General features: G+C 43.3%; 1 protein-coding gene across 4 annotated transcripts in view; it reads right to left on the bottom strand.

Annotated features, from left to right (window-relative positions):
- CDKL1 (cyclin dependent kinase like 1) overlaps nucleotides 1-17,206 on the bottom strand; it is a 53,594-nt gene that overhangs the window by 1,150 nt on the left and 35,238 nt on the right. Inside the window, exons 3-8 of one of the 4 annotated variants that reach the window (XM_068965210.1) lie at nucleotides 11,169-11,241; nucleotides 8,641-8,731; nucleotides 7,886-8,086; nucleotides 5,165-5,247; nucleotides 1,987-2,043; nucleotides 642-833 (exon numbers count right to left, since the gene is read on the bottom strand). In XM_068965210.1, the coding sequence (XP_068821311.1) occupies nucleotides 642-833; nucleotides 1,987-2,043; nucleotides 5,165-5,247; nucleotides 7,886-8,086; nucleotides 8,641-8,731; nucleotides 11,169-11,241 (697 nt within the window). The remainder of the gene's footprint in view (nucleotides 1-641; nucleotides 834-1,986; nucleotides 2,044-5,164; nucleotides 5,248-7,885; nucleotides 8,087-8,640; nucleotides 8,732-11,168; nucleotides 11,242-17,206) is intronic. The other 3 variants (XM_068965211.1, XM_068965213.1, XM_068965212.1) reach the window with 3 other exon arrangements.

Raw genomic sequence — 17,206 nt, 5'->3', positions numbered from 1 at the left:
TCATCCTAACTGTGGTTCCAACTACAATCCATTCTAAATCAGTACAGCTCTTGGTTTATGACAAGACACTTAATGCAAGGCCACTCTTCCCACTTTAGAGCAATCACAAATCTTCACGGGCTCCCAGTGTGCAGCCTGGATGCTGTGCTCTGGTTAAACATACTGTTCTGCTGTTCTCACTGAAAGCAATCATCACCACATTTACCGTAGCCAACTCTAATGATTAACGGGTCAAGGAGGAAAACAGTTCCTTCTTCAGATAAAGCTGGAATGTCAATCAGTACTGAAGGTAAACATGATGACAGAGAGCTGCCTGGGGTAAATTTAATTTCATTTTCCAAAGCACAAGAAGCATGCTCCAGCGGAATTCACACCCTTGTCTCTGTCTGGGACCTGTGCTCCTGCACAGCAAAAGCCCTGGCCCCTGGGTGGCAGCAGGGAGCCACTAGGCAAGGTCATCTTTAGGATTCAGGAAGAAGGGCCCTTAACAGGTAAGTGTCTCTGGGACCCTGGCCGGTAGATCTTGTGAGCTGTGTGTCCTCACACAAGAATAACAGGATGCTGGAACTGCAAGCCACAACGGACACCTCAAGTATAGATTCAGGCTCTCTGTACCAGATGAACTCATCTGATATTGCAACCCCGCACACTTCTGTAAAGCAGTGCCCCAGCTTTACCCCCGGCAAGTGCTTTCGGCTCCGTCGTAGGGTCTTCCTTGTTGGTTTCTCATGCTCTTTTGCCAAATCCCCTATTTCTCTGATACTGTCAAAATACGAATGCTGCAACAGCTGCTCACACGTCAGTCTCTCGGCAGGATTCATGTGGAGACAGCCCTAAAGGAACAGAAAATCCCCTCTTCTTACTCTCTAAAACTGCATAAACTTATTAATATCATTTTTTCTTCTTTGAAATATTAAACTCTTCAGTTGGGGCCAAAAGGAGGAAAAAGTAAGAAAAACACACCAATCATGACTTTCATTCCTTCCACAATCATTCCTGGGGGGTAACCACATAATGAATGAATGAATGGTTTCTAGGAATAGTAACAAGTCATTTTCTTCACCTTGTTCTGTTCTTGAGGCATTCGGTGCTCTGCCCTGAGGGAGTAGGACATGATTTTTGAGTTCACCTCAGTGTCCCACTAGAATAATCCTCCTAACCCGTTTTGGGCACTTGACTTTACTTTGTAAAAACTAGTCTTTTTATTTAAAAAATAATATCTATACATGATAAAAAATAAACTTCATACAGTATGTAGCAAAGTCTCTTCATCACTCTACTTCTCCCATTCTGTCTTCTAAAATCAGTCATTTTTTGTATATTCTTCCAGAAATAGCCCATGTATTACATGTATGTAAGGAAGAAGGGACATACCTCTCTTTACGTTACATCATTCTTAACTATTTGCTATGCCAGTAAATAGGCTAGAGGGTTCATACTTAGATAGATTAAATCTCACAATTACATACCTCAAGGAACTGTCTCATTTCTAAAATTATAAATGCATCAGTAAATGTTTTAAATACTTTTTATAATGGGAGGGACATTGACCTTAGCTTGCAAATATTTTAATCGGTACTTCATTTTACACAAGGGCTATATACTTTTGAAAATGTGTATGGAAATCAAGTTTTAAAGTTGAAACCTACTTTCAGTATATTAGAGTGTTATTTAAAAGAATCCTATGGCTAAATAGTTTGTTGTTTTTTTTTTTAAGAAAAGGATCCTTTTTGTAAAACAAACATTCCTCCTCTTAAAAATTCACATTTCAAGTACAATATTAGGGTAATTTAAAGTGAAAAATATTTACAGTTGTTTTCACTGTTATGTGACTCACTTTTAAAATTAAAAGCACATATACTTTTCAAGTGAGAAGAAGAATTCTAAAAGGAACACTTTTCAATGCATGGATTGACATAATCATTCAGATTCCCCAAGGATTCAGCCGCCCTGTGCTCCAAGGTCTGTTGGAAGCCATGATTTTACCTTTAAGAGGCCCAGGGCAGGATAAGAGATATTTGGAAATTTTAATTCAAGTGGTTCCTGTTGAAAAAGAGAGAAAGAAAACATGGATTTTATTTACAGCATATATTCAAATATAAAGTTATTTCAGATTGAAGTTTTGAGTGAGAGAAGCATCTTCCTGGAGCCTTCTTTGCCTCCTCCACCCTCTGCCCACCCCACCTCCCACCTTTGTCTGTTTCATAAGTTCCTTCTTTCCCCACTTCCAGAATGTTTCATAAGCTTATACTCTCCCCCATCCTCTAAACTGCTCTTCCAAATTTTCTTCCTAACCATTTACCCCCTTTACTTCCTAAAGAACAGATTCAGGTAGCAAACTGTGAGGGAATACTAATTAGAAAAAAAAACACTTGTCAAGCAATTGTTATTTCCCTGTTTTCTGCTCCAATTTATATAACTTGCCTTGTCTCAGAATAATGTTTGGCATTTCTAGAAAGGGGTCCTCATTATGGCATTTATTGACATTTACCTAAAGGGAGCTATGTAACAAAGATTATTTTTCCCTACTCAGGTGAACAGATGTTCTTGGTTTTCTGGAATAAACACTGCTCTCTCCTCCCACAGGAGCCTGCTGTCCCCCTGATTATCCCACTGTTTAAAGAGTTTCGTGAGCAGACATCCATCAATCTCCTTTGGCCATTTAAGGCTATTTTGCTCTGATCACAGGCAGGCGACAATCAGGAGTAATAAACACTATAAAATAGAAGGAATGCCATATGTCAGGCAGACAGACCAGTTCAAGTCTCCCACACTGCAGGCGGATTCTTTACCGTCTGAGCCACCAGGGAAGCCCACACCACTGATAAAGAGGCTAAAAAGGAGGAAAACTGAGAAACTAAGAGCTAACCAGGCTGAGTCAAATAAATGACCAAGATGAATCATGTGTATAAAGACGGTGGTTCCCTGGTGCTGCCATCAAGCGTAAGAGCACAGTGTTACTTAGTTCAGGGAACCAGCCAACAGCAACCAATTCCCAAGTGTGGAGTTATTCACCACTGATAAGAAATAAGAGCCTCAGTTTTGGAGTTGCCTAAGATCAACAGGGAAAAATAAAATCCTAAAGCACATCTATATGAGCCTTTGAGAGCAGCCCACTCCACTCCCGAAGCTAAACTATTTCTCTTGCTATTTTTGTGCGTTGAATCTGAGCACCGCTGGAGACTGCCTTGATGTTGCTGACACCGAGGCCTGCTGTTTCAGCAAGGATGCCTGGGACGAGGCCGGCCGGTTGGCTGTGATAGGAAGGGGCCCATCCTGCCTGCTTAGCCGGTTTCCCTGCCCCAGAAGCATGCAGGCCTCCTTCGAGCAGGGCTGCTGACGGGCAGAGGGACTCGGGCACAGATATTCAACCTGTGCAGCCTCCACGCTGCATCTTCCTGTGTTTCTGTCAACAGGAAATCCCCTGCAGGACAACCTCTGGGAAACCATGGGAAGCCTTTTACACCGATGAAACCTGGGCTGTTTCTGAGGTTTCACTGGTAGAAGAGCAAACAGGAAGTTCACTAAGGGACATTTAGTGTGACACTGGGAATGTCCAGGTCACAGGGGAGCGGCTGGGTCGCCTGCCATATGTCAGGTGTCATTCCTGCTTCTGTGGCCTTGAAGGCTCGCCGCTGCCCCACTTTCCCTATTCCCAGTGCTGCCGGAGGGTGGCGGCAGGGAGGAGGGAGGTGGGAGACTTCACTGCAGGACTGGCCCAGAGTCTGCAGGGACAGACAGCTCTGATGGAACTGGCTGGAGCCTCCATCTGGAAACTGAGCTATGGAGGAGGGTTCACTCCAGTGTGAAACTACCTTTCTTAGACAGTAGGAACTCAGGACTTCATAGACCTTAACTGTGCTCTGAAATGTTTCTGATTATAATACAGGCTCATTAGAAGACACTTTAAAAAACCATAAAGAAAGAAACAAATTGTCCCACCACTAAGAGACATTCGCTGTTAATATTTTGATATACTATACCTTGCAGCCATTTATTTCATAAATATAAAAATCTTTATAGCCTGATTTTCTTGAGGTTGTCATATTATTTTATATTTATACATGTAAACATGTATATTTATTTAAAATTCATTAAAATGATGTCAAATTATGGATACTATTTTATAACTTTTTTCATTTAGTAATATGTTACAGACCTTTTTTATCAGGTGATTACATAGGAATCTAATTATTTTTATTGGCTATGTGGTATTTCTATTGTAAGGACGTACCATAACCTATTTAATTAATTCTTTAAAGGAAATGATTTCTGTTAAAGAATGTCATGTTTCCATCAAAAATGTTTGCTGTATCTTTATGCTGCTAAGTTACTTCAGTCATGTCTGACTCTGTGCGACCCCAGAGACAGCAGCCCACCAGGCTCCCCCGTCCCTGGGATTCTCCAGGCAAGAACACTGGAGTGGGCTGCCATTTCCTTCTCCAGAGCATGAAAGCGAAAGGTGAAAGTGAAGTTGCTCAGTCGTGTCTGACCCTCAGCGACCCCATGGACTGCAGCCTTCCAGGCTCCTCTGTCCATGGGATTTTCCAGGCAAGAGTATCTTTATACTCTTGTCTAATAGTTTCACTGGACTAAATTCTTGAAAGTGCTTTAGACTATGCACATTTAAAATTTTTTCAGTTTTTGAAAAATACATGTTTTCTCCACATTGGCCAAAAGAACAGGTATCAGAGTGAGGCTGGCCGAGCAAGTTCATCACCACTTTCCCCCATGGTCTGGGACTGAGAGCACAGCAGAGTAGGGGTTTGGACCATGCTGGATTTTCCTGGAGGAGTCATCGTCTACAAGTTGATCAGCTCTGAGCTTTGTAGCTTCAACTGCTGAAAATGATGGACAGGCGAGTTTGGGGCAAAGAGCTCTGCAATCCTGTCCAGCATGATGGCTATGCTCTGCTATCAGCTGTCTGTAAATTAGCACTGAAGGCCAGGGTCTTGTAGCGAATTTGCTCCAGTTTTTTTTTCCACTCTTAGACTGATCTTCTGGTGCCAAATGGACCATGGAGCTCAGGCAGGTGCCTAACTATCAAAACCTAGTTAGACTGCAACTCCCCATGTATATTCATTGAGTGAGAATGATCACCACTTAAATACCCTGGTAAACGTAGCTCTGACCTGCAGAACTCTTACCAAAATAGGTCACTCACCATATCTTCAGGGTCTGGAATTTTTACCCCACTGAAGTACTGATTTGTGCTAAATACATGTTGGTGCCTAGGAATGAGGTCTCCTTTGGACAAAAAGAAAGAGAAAGGTAAAATTAGATCAGTTATAGATATATTACAAAATACTGGGTATAGTTTTCTGAAACTAACACAATATTGTAAATCAATTATACTTCAATAAAAATTTTTAAAAAACAAAAAAGAGAAAAACAATGTTTTTCATCCTCTCAAAAACATTACTTCAGTTAGCAAGCACTGCTCTATGGTTTCCTTTCATTGGTGCTGTATTGGACATCACCAGATGGTCAACACCAAAATCAGATTGATTATATTCTTTGCAAAGATGGAGAAGCTCTATACAGTCAACAAAAACAAGACCAGGAGCTGACTGTGGCTCAGATCATGAACTCCTTGTTACCAAATTCAGACTCAAATTGAAGAAAGTAGGGAAAATCGCTAGACCATTCAGGTATGACCTAAATCAAATCTCTTATGATTATACAGTGGAAGTGAGAAATAGATTTAAGGCCCTAGATCTGATAGATAGAGTGCCTGATGAACTATGGAATGAGGTTCGTGACATTGTACAGGAGACAGGGATCAAGACCATTCCCATGGAAAAGAAATGCAAAAAAGCAAAATGGCTGTCTGGGGAGGCCTTACAAATAGCTGTGAAAAGAAGAGAAGCGAAAAGCAAAGGAGAAAAGGAAAGATATAAGCATCTGAATGCAGAGTTCCAGAGAATAGCAAGAAGAGATAAGAAAGCCTTCTTCAGCAATCAATGCAAAGAAATAGAGGAAAAGAACAGACTGGGAAAGACTAGAGATCTCTTCAAAAAAATTAGAGATACCAAGGGAACATTTCATGCAAAGATGGGCTCGATAAAGGACAGAAATGGTATGGACCTAACAGAAGCAGAAGATATTAAGAAGAGGTGGCAAGAATACACAGAAGAACTGTACAGAAAAGATCTTCATGACCCAGATAATCACGATGGTGTGATCACTCACCTAGAGCCAGACATCCTGGAATGTGAAGTCAAGTGGGCCTTAGAAAGCATCACAACAAACAAAGCTAGTGGAGGTGATGGCATTCCAGTTGAGCTGTTTCAAATCCTGAAAGATGATGCTGTGAAAGTGCTGCACTCAATATGCCAGCAAATTTGGAAAACTCAGCAGTGGCCACAGGACTGGAAAAGGTCAGTTTTCATTCCAATCCCAAAGAAAGGCAATGCCAAAGAATGCTCAAACTACCACACAATTGCACGCATCTCACATGCTAGTACAGTAATGCTCAAAATTCTCCAAGCCAGGCTTCAGCAATACATGAACCGTGAACTTCCTGATGTTCAAGCTGGTTTTAGAAAAGGCAGAGGTACCAGAGATCAAATTGCCAACATCCGCTGGATCATGGAAAAAGCAAGAGAGTTCCAAAAAAACATCTATTTCTGCTTTATTGACTATGCCAAAGCCTTTGACTGTGTGGATCACAATAAACTGTGGAAAATTCTGAGAGAGATGGGAATACCAGACCACCTGACCTGCCTCCTGAGAAATCTGTATGCAGGTCAGGAAGCAACAGTTAGAACTGGACATGGAACAACAGACTGGTTCCAAATAGGAAAAGGAGTACGTCAAGGCTCTATACTGTCACCCTGCTTATTTAACTTCTATGCAGAGTACATCATGAGAAACGCTGGACTGGAAGAAACACACGCTGGAATCAAGATTGCTGGGAGAAATATCAATAACCTCAGATATGCAGATGACACCACCCTTATGGCAGAAAGTGAAGAGGAACTAAGAAGCCTCGATGAAAGTGAAAGAGGAGAGTGAAAAAGTTGGCTTAAAGCTCAACATTCAGAAAACGAAGATCATGGCATCCAGTCCCATCACTTCATGGCAAATAGATGGGGAAACAGGGGAAACAGTGTCAGACTTTATTTTTGGGGGCTCCAAAATCACTGCAGATGGTGACTGCAGCCATGAAATTAAAAGATGCTTACTCCTTGGAAGGAAAGTTATGACCAACCTAGATTGCATATTCAAAAGCAGAGACATTGCTTTGCCGACTAAGGTCCGTCTAGTCAAGGCTATGGTTTTTCCTGTGGTCATGTATGGATGTGAGAGTTGGACTCTGAAGAAGGCTGAGCACCGAAAAATTGATGGTTTTGAACTGTGGTGTTGGAGAAGACTCTTGAGAGTCCCTTGGACTGCAAGGAGATCCAACCAGTCCATTCTGAAGGAGATCAGCCCTGGGATTTCTTTGGAGGGAATGATGCTAAATCTGAAACTCCAGTACTTTGGCCACCTCATGCGAAGAGTTGGCTCATTGGAAAAGACTCTGATGCTGGGAGGGATTGGAGGCAGGAGGAGAAGGGGATGACAAAGGATGCGATAGCTGGATGGCATCACTGACTCGATGGGCGTGAGTTTGAGTGAACTCCGGGAGTTGGTGATGGACAGGGAGGCCTGGCGTGCTGCGATTCATGGTGTCGCAAAGAGTCGGACACAACTGAGCGACTCGGAACTGAACTGAACATACCTACAAAGGACACTGTTTATGGAGCCATTACAATGAGGCTCTGAGAGTTTCCCTGTTTCATGACTGTAAAGGGCACTGGATGAGACTAGGAACTTGCTCTGCCCTGACATGGGTAAAAGTATCTGGTTTCCAAAAAATGGGACAAAAACCAGCACTTACCCAAGGTTTTCCTAATCAGATAGAGCTGATCCACGTCTGATTTTCCTGGCCATAGAGGAACCCCTGACAGCAGCTCAGCAAAGACACAGCCAATCGCCCAAACATCTACTGGGGGTCCGTACTGCGTGTCCCCCACCAGCAGCTCTGGGGAGCGGTACCACCTGGTAGCCACGTAGTCTGTGTAGTAGTCGCTCGGTCCAGCTGGCCAGCCATGGGACATGGAAAACAGGGAGCAGTGCAGGCAGTCAGAACCGGGAGGGCGAAGACCTGGGAAATCAAGCTCGTGCCCCACCTGCGGTTTTTCCAAATCGGTGCTTCGCAGCACTGGTTACACATGAAAACCACCTGGAACATAGTCCTTTTTAAAAATTACTGATGTTTGAGCCCCACACCAGTCCAGTTAAACCAGAATCCCTAGAGGGGTATCAATATGGTGTTTAGAGTTTATTGCTTCCCAGATGATTCTAATCTACAGCCAACATTAAAAGCCACTCTTCTAAAATAGTAGTTTTTAAAAGCACTATTTTAGCAAAAAATGAAGGGTAATATACATATTAGTAAGCCCTTTATTGTGATAAAATTTACATATAGCCTATACATTTTTAAACCACTGTATGCGTGTTTTCAGTAATTGTAGACTTGCAAGCTTATGCCCTAAATATACAAGAACTAGCTTCCTATAGCACTTAGATCCCTTATCATATTAACAATCTCCCTAGCTTTGACACTTAACTAAAGAAAACTTTGATACTCACTCAAAAGTCGAGCGAATCCAAAGTCGCAAAGCTTAATCACAGACTGTTTCGTGACGAGGATGTTTTCCGGCTTCACATCCCTGTGTATGCACTAGTCACAAACATCAAACCCGAGCAGATTAAACAGGAGCAACCCTAATATATGGACTAAATAAAATACGTGAATATCCAGCAAATACCTGAGGCTGTTTGAACCTCTCAATGACCTTTTAGATACCAGACTACAAAACAGCAGCCTAAAATAAATCTAGCACCATAACCACCATAGCCTGAATCAACCCCAGTTCCTGAAGGCCCTAAAGGACCAATAAATGTGGAAAAATAAATAAATAAAAGTAGAGTAGCAAGGTAAACAATCATTTTTTTAGTAGACGTACATCCCATGTAGTGTTTGGAACATATTTATACTTAAGTGTTTATGACTGCTTGCTTGAAATTCAAATTTAACCGGGTGTATTTAATCTGGCTACCTTAGGTGACAGAGGAAATGTTAGAAGGCTCTGGGTGAGGCCTGCAGCATGGCTGCAGGAGCTGCAAGTTGGTGCCTAAGCAGAATTCATAATCCAGTTGTTTAACTGAGAACAGAACACATTCCGCCTGGTAAACAGGACAAGCCCTGGGCCTGCTGAGATAAGCTGAGGAAGAGATGGGCGGGAAGCAGCAGTTTGCCAAGAGACCTCCCTTCCAGCTCTGACATTTGTCCCCACAAGATAAACAAACGCAGGCAGCGCACACCCTCTGGGGAGTCACTAGATGTCAGCTCCATCCCACACACATCCAGCCTCCTTACTGCCCCTCCACCCCACCGGATGTAGCCCCCACGCCACCACCAGGGATTAGACACAAATCACCTGTGGTTTCCAGACCACAGCTGACATTGTTTAACAGGGTGATGTTAGAAGAATGCTTAAGAACCTTCACATGATTTTCCTATTAAATGGTGCTTTTTTGGTAAGGAACAAATCTTCAACAACAATAAAAACAACCAATTAGCAATTACATAAAAACAACAGTGGGGTCAAAATACTGTTCAGGCTCCTAATAACCTTCTCTTCATTGTTTTCCTCTCTGGAGGAGAATGTTGGCGGCTTCTGCAATCCGAGAGACCCTCTCTGGCTTAGGGCTGATACCCTGGGGTGTTCTTGACTTTCTAAAATTTGGAGCTAGGACAGAGGTTCCTCTTATGCCTGGCCTAGTTCTCACTCCAAAGGATCTTCAGGGTGAGACCTGGGTGTCAGTGTTTCCCCACGGGTATTTATTATTCTGGAAAAATTGGGGGGGACAATTTCTGAATTATTTTGTTACAACAGATCTGGTTCTCAGCAATTAATGGCCCTGAGATCTCCACTTTTTTACCCCTGGCTTCAAATATTACTAAAATGGGTACACCCTGGAATATCGTGATGACAGATGGTCAGAAGTAGTTGTAAGCAAGAATGTGCTCCTATTCTGTTCTGGGAATTCTTTACAAGTTTCTACAGCCCTCCCCCCAAGCACATGTGGCCAAACAGTTTCAGGGGCTCTCCAGGGAGCTGTGGTATGCATTATATTTGCTCTTCGTGTCTCTGCTTTTCCCCACCAGGGCCTTTCTGCCGTCTCTCTCGCTCCCCCTACTCCCCCACCCCGCTCCTAAAACCTGCTATCAGGAAACTGCTGGCCCTCACTCGTAGTGAAGAGCAGTACATATAAGGCATCTATACTCCCTGGTGTGCACGCATTTGGACACAGATTGTAGCCTTCAGCTAGGTGGAGGCTCAGCTTGGAGAAGTGCTGCCTACTCTCATATTTCCTTCTGGGAAGGCAGCTTCAGGGGCAAAAAAAAATTAGAACAGCTCGAGGAAGGCATTTCAGCCCTACCAGTGAAATTGACCCTGGACGTTGTCAGGATGACAAAATGCAGTAAACTGCCCTTGGGGCCAAAATGAAGCTCTGATATTGGAGTCTGGCTTCCTGCATGCAGGGAGTGGGCTGTGTTGAAGCCAAGGGAGCAGCAGGCTACCCAGTATCTGTGAAGTCCCACCACGTGGGCAGCAGTCCACTGTACCTCCTGCCAGCCTTGCTGTGGCTGAGAGTGCTCACGAGGTTTCCACTGGCTGCTTCGTTGCAGCCCTGGCACTTCTAACTCACCTACGCAGACACGAGCAGGTATGCATCACACTTGGGACTCCACGTAATGCATGCAACAGGCATGAGTCACCTGGGGTTCCCCTCCCCAATTTCACAGTATTTTGAGGGTACCAGAGCAACACGGACTCCAAGTGGGAAGGAGTCTACCTTAAATCTGTGCAGTTTCTAAGCAACACAAACAAAACTACTTTCTTAAAATCATAAACATACATCTTTAAAATCTGAACAAGAAGGAATAGCTTAGGTTGGCATTTTTAGCTTCTATGTACCCCCCAAACAGGCTTATAAAGACTTGGGTGAAAAAGGCCTATCCACAAAAGTATGATATAAACTCTGTACAAAGATTCCACCTCAGGTGAAAGGCGGCCTTCTGATTTTTAGAGGGGGATCATGAGACTTACACTGTGTTTATGGCAAAAATTTACAGCTTGCAGTGTCTGCCAAGTTATGCTCTTCACGAGATGTTCTGGTACCCTAAAAAAAAATAAAAGAAGTAACACAGATACACTCTTTAGTGTTTTGATGGAATTTAGCTCAAAAAAGGAAATAAACCAAGACACACTGAAGTAGTGGAAAATCCTAGGTGACACATACAGTCATCTAACTCATGGGAGAGGGTCCAGAGTGTAGAAAACCTGTGATGAGAACACTGCTGAAGTCCAGGGATGGCAAGGTGCAACATCTACGCCTCCAGAAAAGGACCATGAAGCCCCAGTGGGATTTCAGCAAGTACTGAGGGCCACCTACCTCGAACATCGGTGACTGGGAACCTGCCTGGTAACTGGAGTTCCATTGCTATAAGGAGCTTTTTGTTCATGGCAAGTTAGTGAATATCAAGCATAAAAGATGCTGCCTATTTTTTCAAGTTGCCCCAACCGATGGCCTTGAAGTAGAACTCATCTTCCATAGACGGGCCTGGGGTTTTTTCAGATTCCTGAGGAAGCACTTTTTTTTTTTTATGTAATAAAGGTTTTACTGAGGTAAAGAAGAGGTTTACATTGCACACCACACAACAGAAGGCCAGAATAACCGAGCTGTGTGTGTTTGCCCACATAGGGAGCTTGGTTCTTTCCTCACACGTCTTTTCTCTGGTAGCTGGTTGCATCCTGCTTACATCTTCCTGCCCTGTCCTCTATCACATCTAAACTTTATTCCAATGTTCTTAGCACTTCCTCCCTGACTCTAGGTTTACATAACCAGGGCAACCAATAGCCTACTAGGTCCTTTGTGCAAATCAGGAAACAGCACCGCCTTTCAGCGCACTTCTTAAAAATATTTATTTATTTAATTTTACTGGCTGCCCTGGGTATTAGTTGCAGCATACAGGATCTTTAGCTGTAGCATGTGGGATCTATTTCCCTGACCAGGGATCAAACCTGGACCCCATGCACTGGAAGCATGGAGTCTTAGCCACTGGACTGCTAGGGAAATCCCCTGAGAGTATTTTTTTTTTAAGTATTAGGCAATGAGTAAAATGAATGCTAGTGGTAAAGAACTTGCCTGCCAATGCAGGAGACATAAGAGACATGGGTTCAATCCCTGGGTGGGGAAGATCCCCTGGAGGAGAGCATGGCAACCCACTCCAGTATTCCTGCCTGGAGAATCTCATGGATAGAGAAACCTAGTGGGCTACAGTCCACGGGGTCACAAAGAGTCCGACATGACTGAAGCGACTTAGCATGCATTCAGAATGAACCACAGAAAGAATACATTTATTTTTCAGAGACTCTGGCCTACCAGTTAGACTTACTGTTTTTACAAATCAAACATTAAACAATGTTGTTGTGATCCTCCGCCAGAACTAATATGTATACTAGGGAGGAAACTCTTGAGTACTCGTGTCAAGGTGACCCAAAAAAGTCACTTCCAGCCTCTGGGAGGGGGTATGAGGCCACTGTTGTCACAGGCCAGATGTTCAGGAAATCCTTTCAGGCAGATAAGGGGATGCTGTAACAGTGGGACAATGTGGAGGAAACAAAGAGGCCACTTCCAGGAAGAAGATCTGGGACATTCCTGGGCTGAAGTAGCTTTTCTCCAATTTCTCTTCTTTATTCTAATGACACAGGGTAGAGATGCCAGAAAAATATCACCTGTCTAGAAAGAAAGGCCTAGAAAAACACAACTAAGACAAGGACATTTCAGGTGACGTGCTTTCCCCAAGCCTCCACTTCTTGTCCAGAAAAAAAAAACCAGAATATATTTTGATTATGTAATCAAGTATTCATATACGGTTATTCAGAACCAGGCATCTAGTCTCTAAAAACATTTCCCAAAAGAAATTATGCAAAAAAGAGCATGTAAAAGTAAATTATAATAGTGTATCATTCAGTTCAGTTCACTTCAGTCGCTCAGTCGTGTCCGACTCTTTGCGACACCATGAATCGCAGCACGCCAGGCCTCCCTGTCCATCACCATCTCCCAGAGTTCACTCAGACTCACGTCCATCGAGTCAGTGATGCCATCCAGCCATCTCATCCTCGGTCGTCCCCTTCTCCTCCTGCCCCCAATCCCTCCCAGCATCAGAGTCTTTTCCAATGAGTCAACTCTTCACATGACGTGGCCAAAGTACTGGAGTTTCAGCTTTAGCATCATTCCTTCCAAAGAAATCCCAGGGCTGATCTCCTTCAGAATGGACTGGTTGGATCTCCGTGCAGTCCAAGGGACTCTCAAGAGTCTTCTCCAACACCACAGTTCAAAAGCATCTATTCTTCAGCACTCAGCCTTCTTCAGAGTCCAACTCTCACATCCATACATGACCCCAGGAAAAACCATAGCCTCGACTAGACTGACCTTAGTCGGCAAAGCAATATCTCTGCTTTTGAATATGCTATCTAGGTTGGTCATAACTTTTCTTCCAAGGAGTAAGCGTCTTTTAATTTCATAGATGAAATCACCATCTGCAGTGATTTTGGAGCCCCCAAAAATAAAGTCTGACACTGTTTCCACTGTTTCCCCATCAATGTCCTATGAAGTGATGGGACTGGATGCCATGATCTATGTTTTCTGAATGTTGAGCTTTAAGCCAACTTTTTCACTCTCCTCTTTCACTTTCATCAAAAGGCTTTTTAGTTCCTCTTCATTTTCTGCTATAAGGGTGGTGTCATCTGCATATCTGAGGTTATTGATATTTCTCCCGGAAATCTTGATTCCAGTTTGTGTTTCTTCCAGTCCAGCATTTCTCATGATGTACTCTGCATAGAAGTTAAATAAGCAGGGTGACAGTATAGAGCCTTGACGTACTCCTTTTCCTATTTGGAACCAGTCTGTTGTTCCATGTCCAGTTCTAACTGTTGTTTCCTGACCTGCATACAGATTTCTCAAGAGGCAGGTCAGGTGGTCTGGTATTCCCATCTCTTGAAGAATTTTCCACAGTTTATTGTGATCCACACAGTCAAAGACTTTGGCATAGTCAATAAAGCAGAAATAGATGTTTTTCTGGAACTCTCTTGCTTTTTCCATGATCCAGTGGATGTTGGCAATTTGATCCTCTGCCTTTTCTAAAACCAGCTTGAACATCTGGAAGTTCACGGTTCATGTATTGCTGAAGCCTGGCTTGGAGAATTTTGAGCATTACTGTACTAGCGTGTGAGATGCGTGCAATTGTGCAGTAGTTTGAGCATTCTTTGGCATTGCCTTTCTTTGGGATTGGAATGAAAACTGACCTTTTCCAGTCCTGTGCCCACTGCTGAGTTATCCAAACTTGCTGGCATATTGAGTGCAGCACTTTCACAGCATCATCTTTCAGGATTTGAAACAGCTCAACTGGAATGCCATCACCTCCACTAGCTTTGTTCGTAGTGATGCTTTCTAAGGCCCACTTGACTTCACATTCCAGGATGTCTGGCTCTAGATAAGTGATCACACCATCATGATTATCTGGGTCATGAAGGTCTTTTTGTACAGTTCTTCTGTGTATTCTTGCCACCTCTTCTTAATATCTTCTGCTTCTGTTAGGTCCATACCATTTCTGTCCTTTATCGAGCCCATCTTTGCATGAAATGTTCCCTTGGTATCTCTAATTTTCTTGAAGAGATCTCTAGTCTTTCCCAGTCTGTTCTTTTCCTCTATTTCTTTGCACTGATTGCTGAAGAAGGCTTTCTTATCTCTTCTTGCTATTCTCTGGAACTCTTCAGATGCTTATATCTTTCCTTTTCTCCTTTGCTTTTTGCTTCTCTTCTTTTCACAGCTATTTGTAGGGCCTCTCTAGACAGCCATTTTGCTTTTTTGCATTTCTTTTCCATGGGGATGGTCTTGATCCCTGTCTCCTGAACAATGTCACGAACCTCATTGCATAGCTCATCAGGCACTCTATCAGTCAGATCTAGGCCCTTAAATCTATTTCTCACTTCCACCGTATAATCATAAGGGATTTGATTTAGGTCATACCTGAATGCTCCAGCGGTTTTCCCTACTTTCTTCAATTTGAGTCTGAATTTGGTAACAAGGAGTTCATGATCTGAGCCACAGTCAGATTTCTCTTCAAAACGTATAAAGTGTATCATTAGTGCTCCTCTAACACTAAGCACCTTATTACACAATTTTCAAACGTAAAAACTCTGGGCAAGCTACCTAGTACCATATTGGGTCAGCTACTCACTTCACTTTCTGATTTTTCCATGCATTTTATCTGATCTTTAAGACCGTTTTTATGACGATGATAGAAGTCAAGTTTTTCACTCTCAGATAAGGGAGTGACAGATATGGAAAGAAAGAAGAATAGAATCTCTTCTGTGGCGTGCGATTAGGATTGGATATACATGCATGTACAGAGGGTGCTGCCCTGGAAAGGGTGCTGATTACTGACACAGGTACTCTAGAAAGCTTCTTGACATAGGACAGTATCTGAGGTAGTGGTTAAGGTGAGGAGAAGTGGCCAGATTTTTATAGAAAAAAAATCCATATTTTAAAAATAGAATCTTCAGGATTCTCTGAGAGACTGGATATGAGATTCAGAGAGGAGTCAAGGAATGACACCAAGGTGTCAGCTTGAGTTGCTGGTTTATAGTGGGGCCCTTCCCTGGTAGCTCAGATGATACAGAATCCGCCTGCAATGCAGTAGACCAGGGTTCAGTCCCTCGTTCAGGCAGATCTCCTGGAGAAGGGAAGGGCAACCCACTCTAGTATTCTTGCCTGGGAAATCCCATGGACCAAGGAGCCTGGTAGGGTACAGTCCATGGGGTTGCAAAGAGTCAGACATGCCTGAGTGACTAACACACTTACTGTGGAGAACGCTAGGGGAAAAACTGGTTTCAGGGAGGGAAGAGAAGCTGGATGAGATGCTTCTTAGCCATACACGGGAAGACTCGGGGAAGGGAGTCCTGAACTCAGAAGGGAGATGTAAATTTGGGAAGCATAAGCTTAGTGATAGAATTTAGAGCTCTGGGACTGGATGAAGCCACTTAAGAGGTGAATCCAGAAAAAAGAAGAGGTCAAGCCCGGAGGCCCTCAACATGCAGAGATCAGGAAAAGGAGGGGGACCCAGCAAGACTGGGGTTGGTCCTCAAGTGAAGTAAGATGACACTCAGGAGAAGTGTCCCTGAAGCCAACTGAAAAAAGTGTTTCAAAGGACTTCTGGGTTAAGTTGGTGGATAAAACACACCGATCTATTTTCAATCTCTTCTAAAATCTAACTAGAACTACACTAAAGATCAATCAAAATATAAGCCATCCTCTCACCCTCAGGCAGCTTACAGTATCTTTGGGAAGATAAAAGTGCAAGACAAGACATGTTGAGAGCAGATGAGAGTGACATCTGTTCCTCTGGAGCCCACTGGGCTGCGGTCCAGCTCAGCAGAGGCACTCCCTCCAGAGAAGGTGGAGTGAATCCATCTTCCACTAGTGGGAACAGGGGAAGGGGGACCTGTGTGGGTCCTCCACACGGCTTTCCTCCTGTCTGCTTTGGGGACTCTGTTTTACCCCCAGGAACATAAAAGCTTCCCAAGAGTTTGGCTCCAAGGAGGAGTGCGGGGGTGTCATTAAAAATGTCTGTCGTCTAGATTTCTGTGCGACTGTACCATTTTTACTGAAGATAGAGATGCTTGGTCACAACAAGCAAGCAAAGCCAGATTAAGGAAGACAAGACATCCAGGAAGCAGTGAATCCAACCCTAGAGATATTCCAAAAGGGGATTCCAAGGATGACAGCAAGGGGAAGTCCCAGGAGGACAGCTGGTCAGCAGGCATGGAGAACAAGCCAGACAGATGGAGAATGGGGATCTAAATGCAGGACATTATCAGGAGGGAGAAAAGGAATAGATTACCTGATATGATTATCCTGCCGAAAAGTATACTAAGAGACAATTAAAAAGAGTGGGGAAAGTTAGCAATAGGGTTAAAGAATACTAAGCAAATTTTAAAAATAAAGCAAATATTAATTTGCAGAAAAAATATAAAAAGAAACTCCAGTCTGGTAAAATGCTCAACTATAAGTAATATTTCCA

Source organism: Capricornis sumatraensis, chromosome 2 (assembly GCF_032405125.1).
Source record: "Capricornis sumatraensis isolate serow.1 chromosome 2, serow.2, whole genome shotgun sequence".
NCBI lineage: Eukaryota > Metazoa > Chordata > Mammalia > Artiodactyla > Bovidae > Capricornis > Capricornis sumatraensis.
Note: the sequence above shows the minus strand (reverse complement) of the source record. Positions and strands in the feature narration are given on the sequence as shown.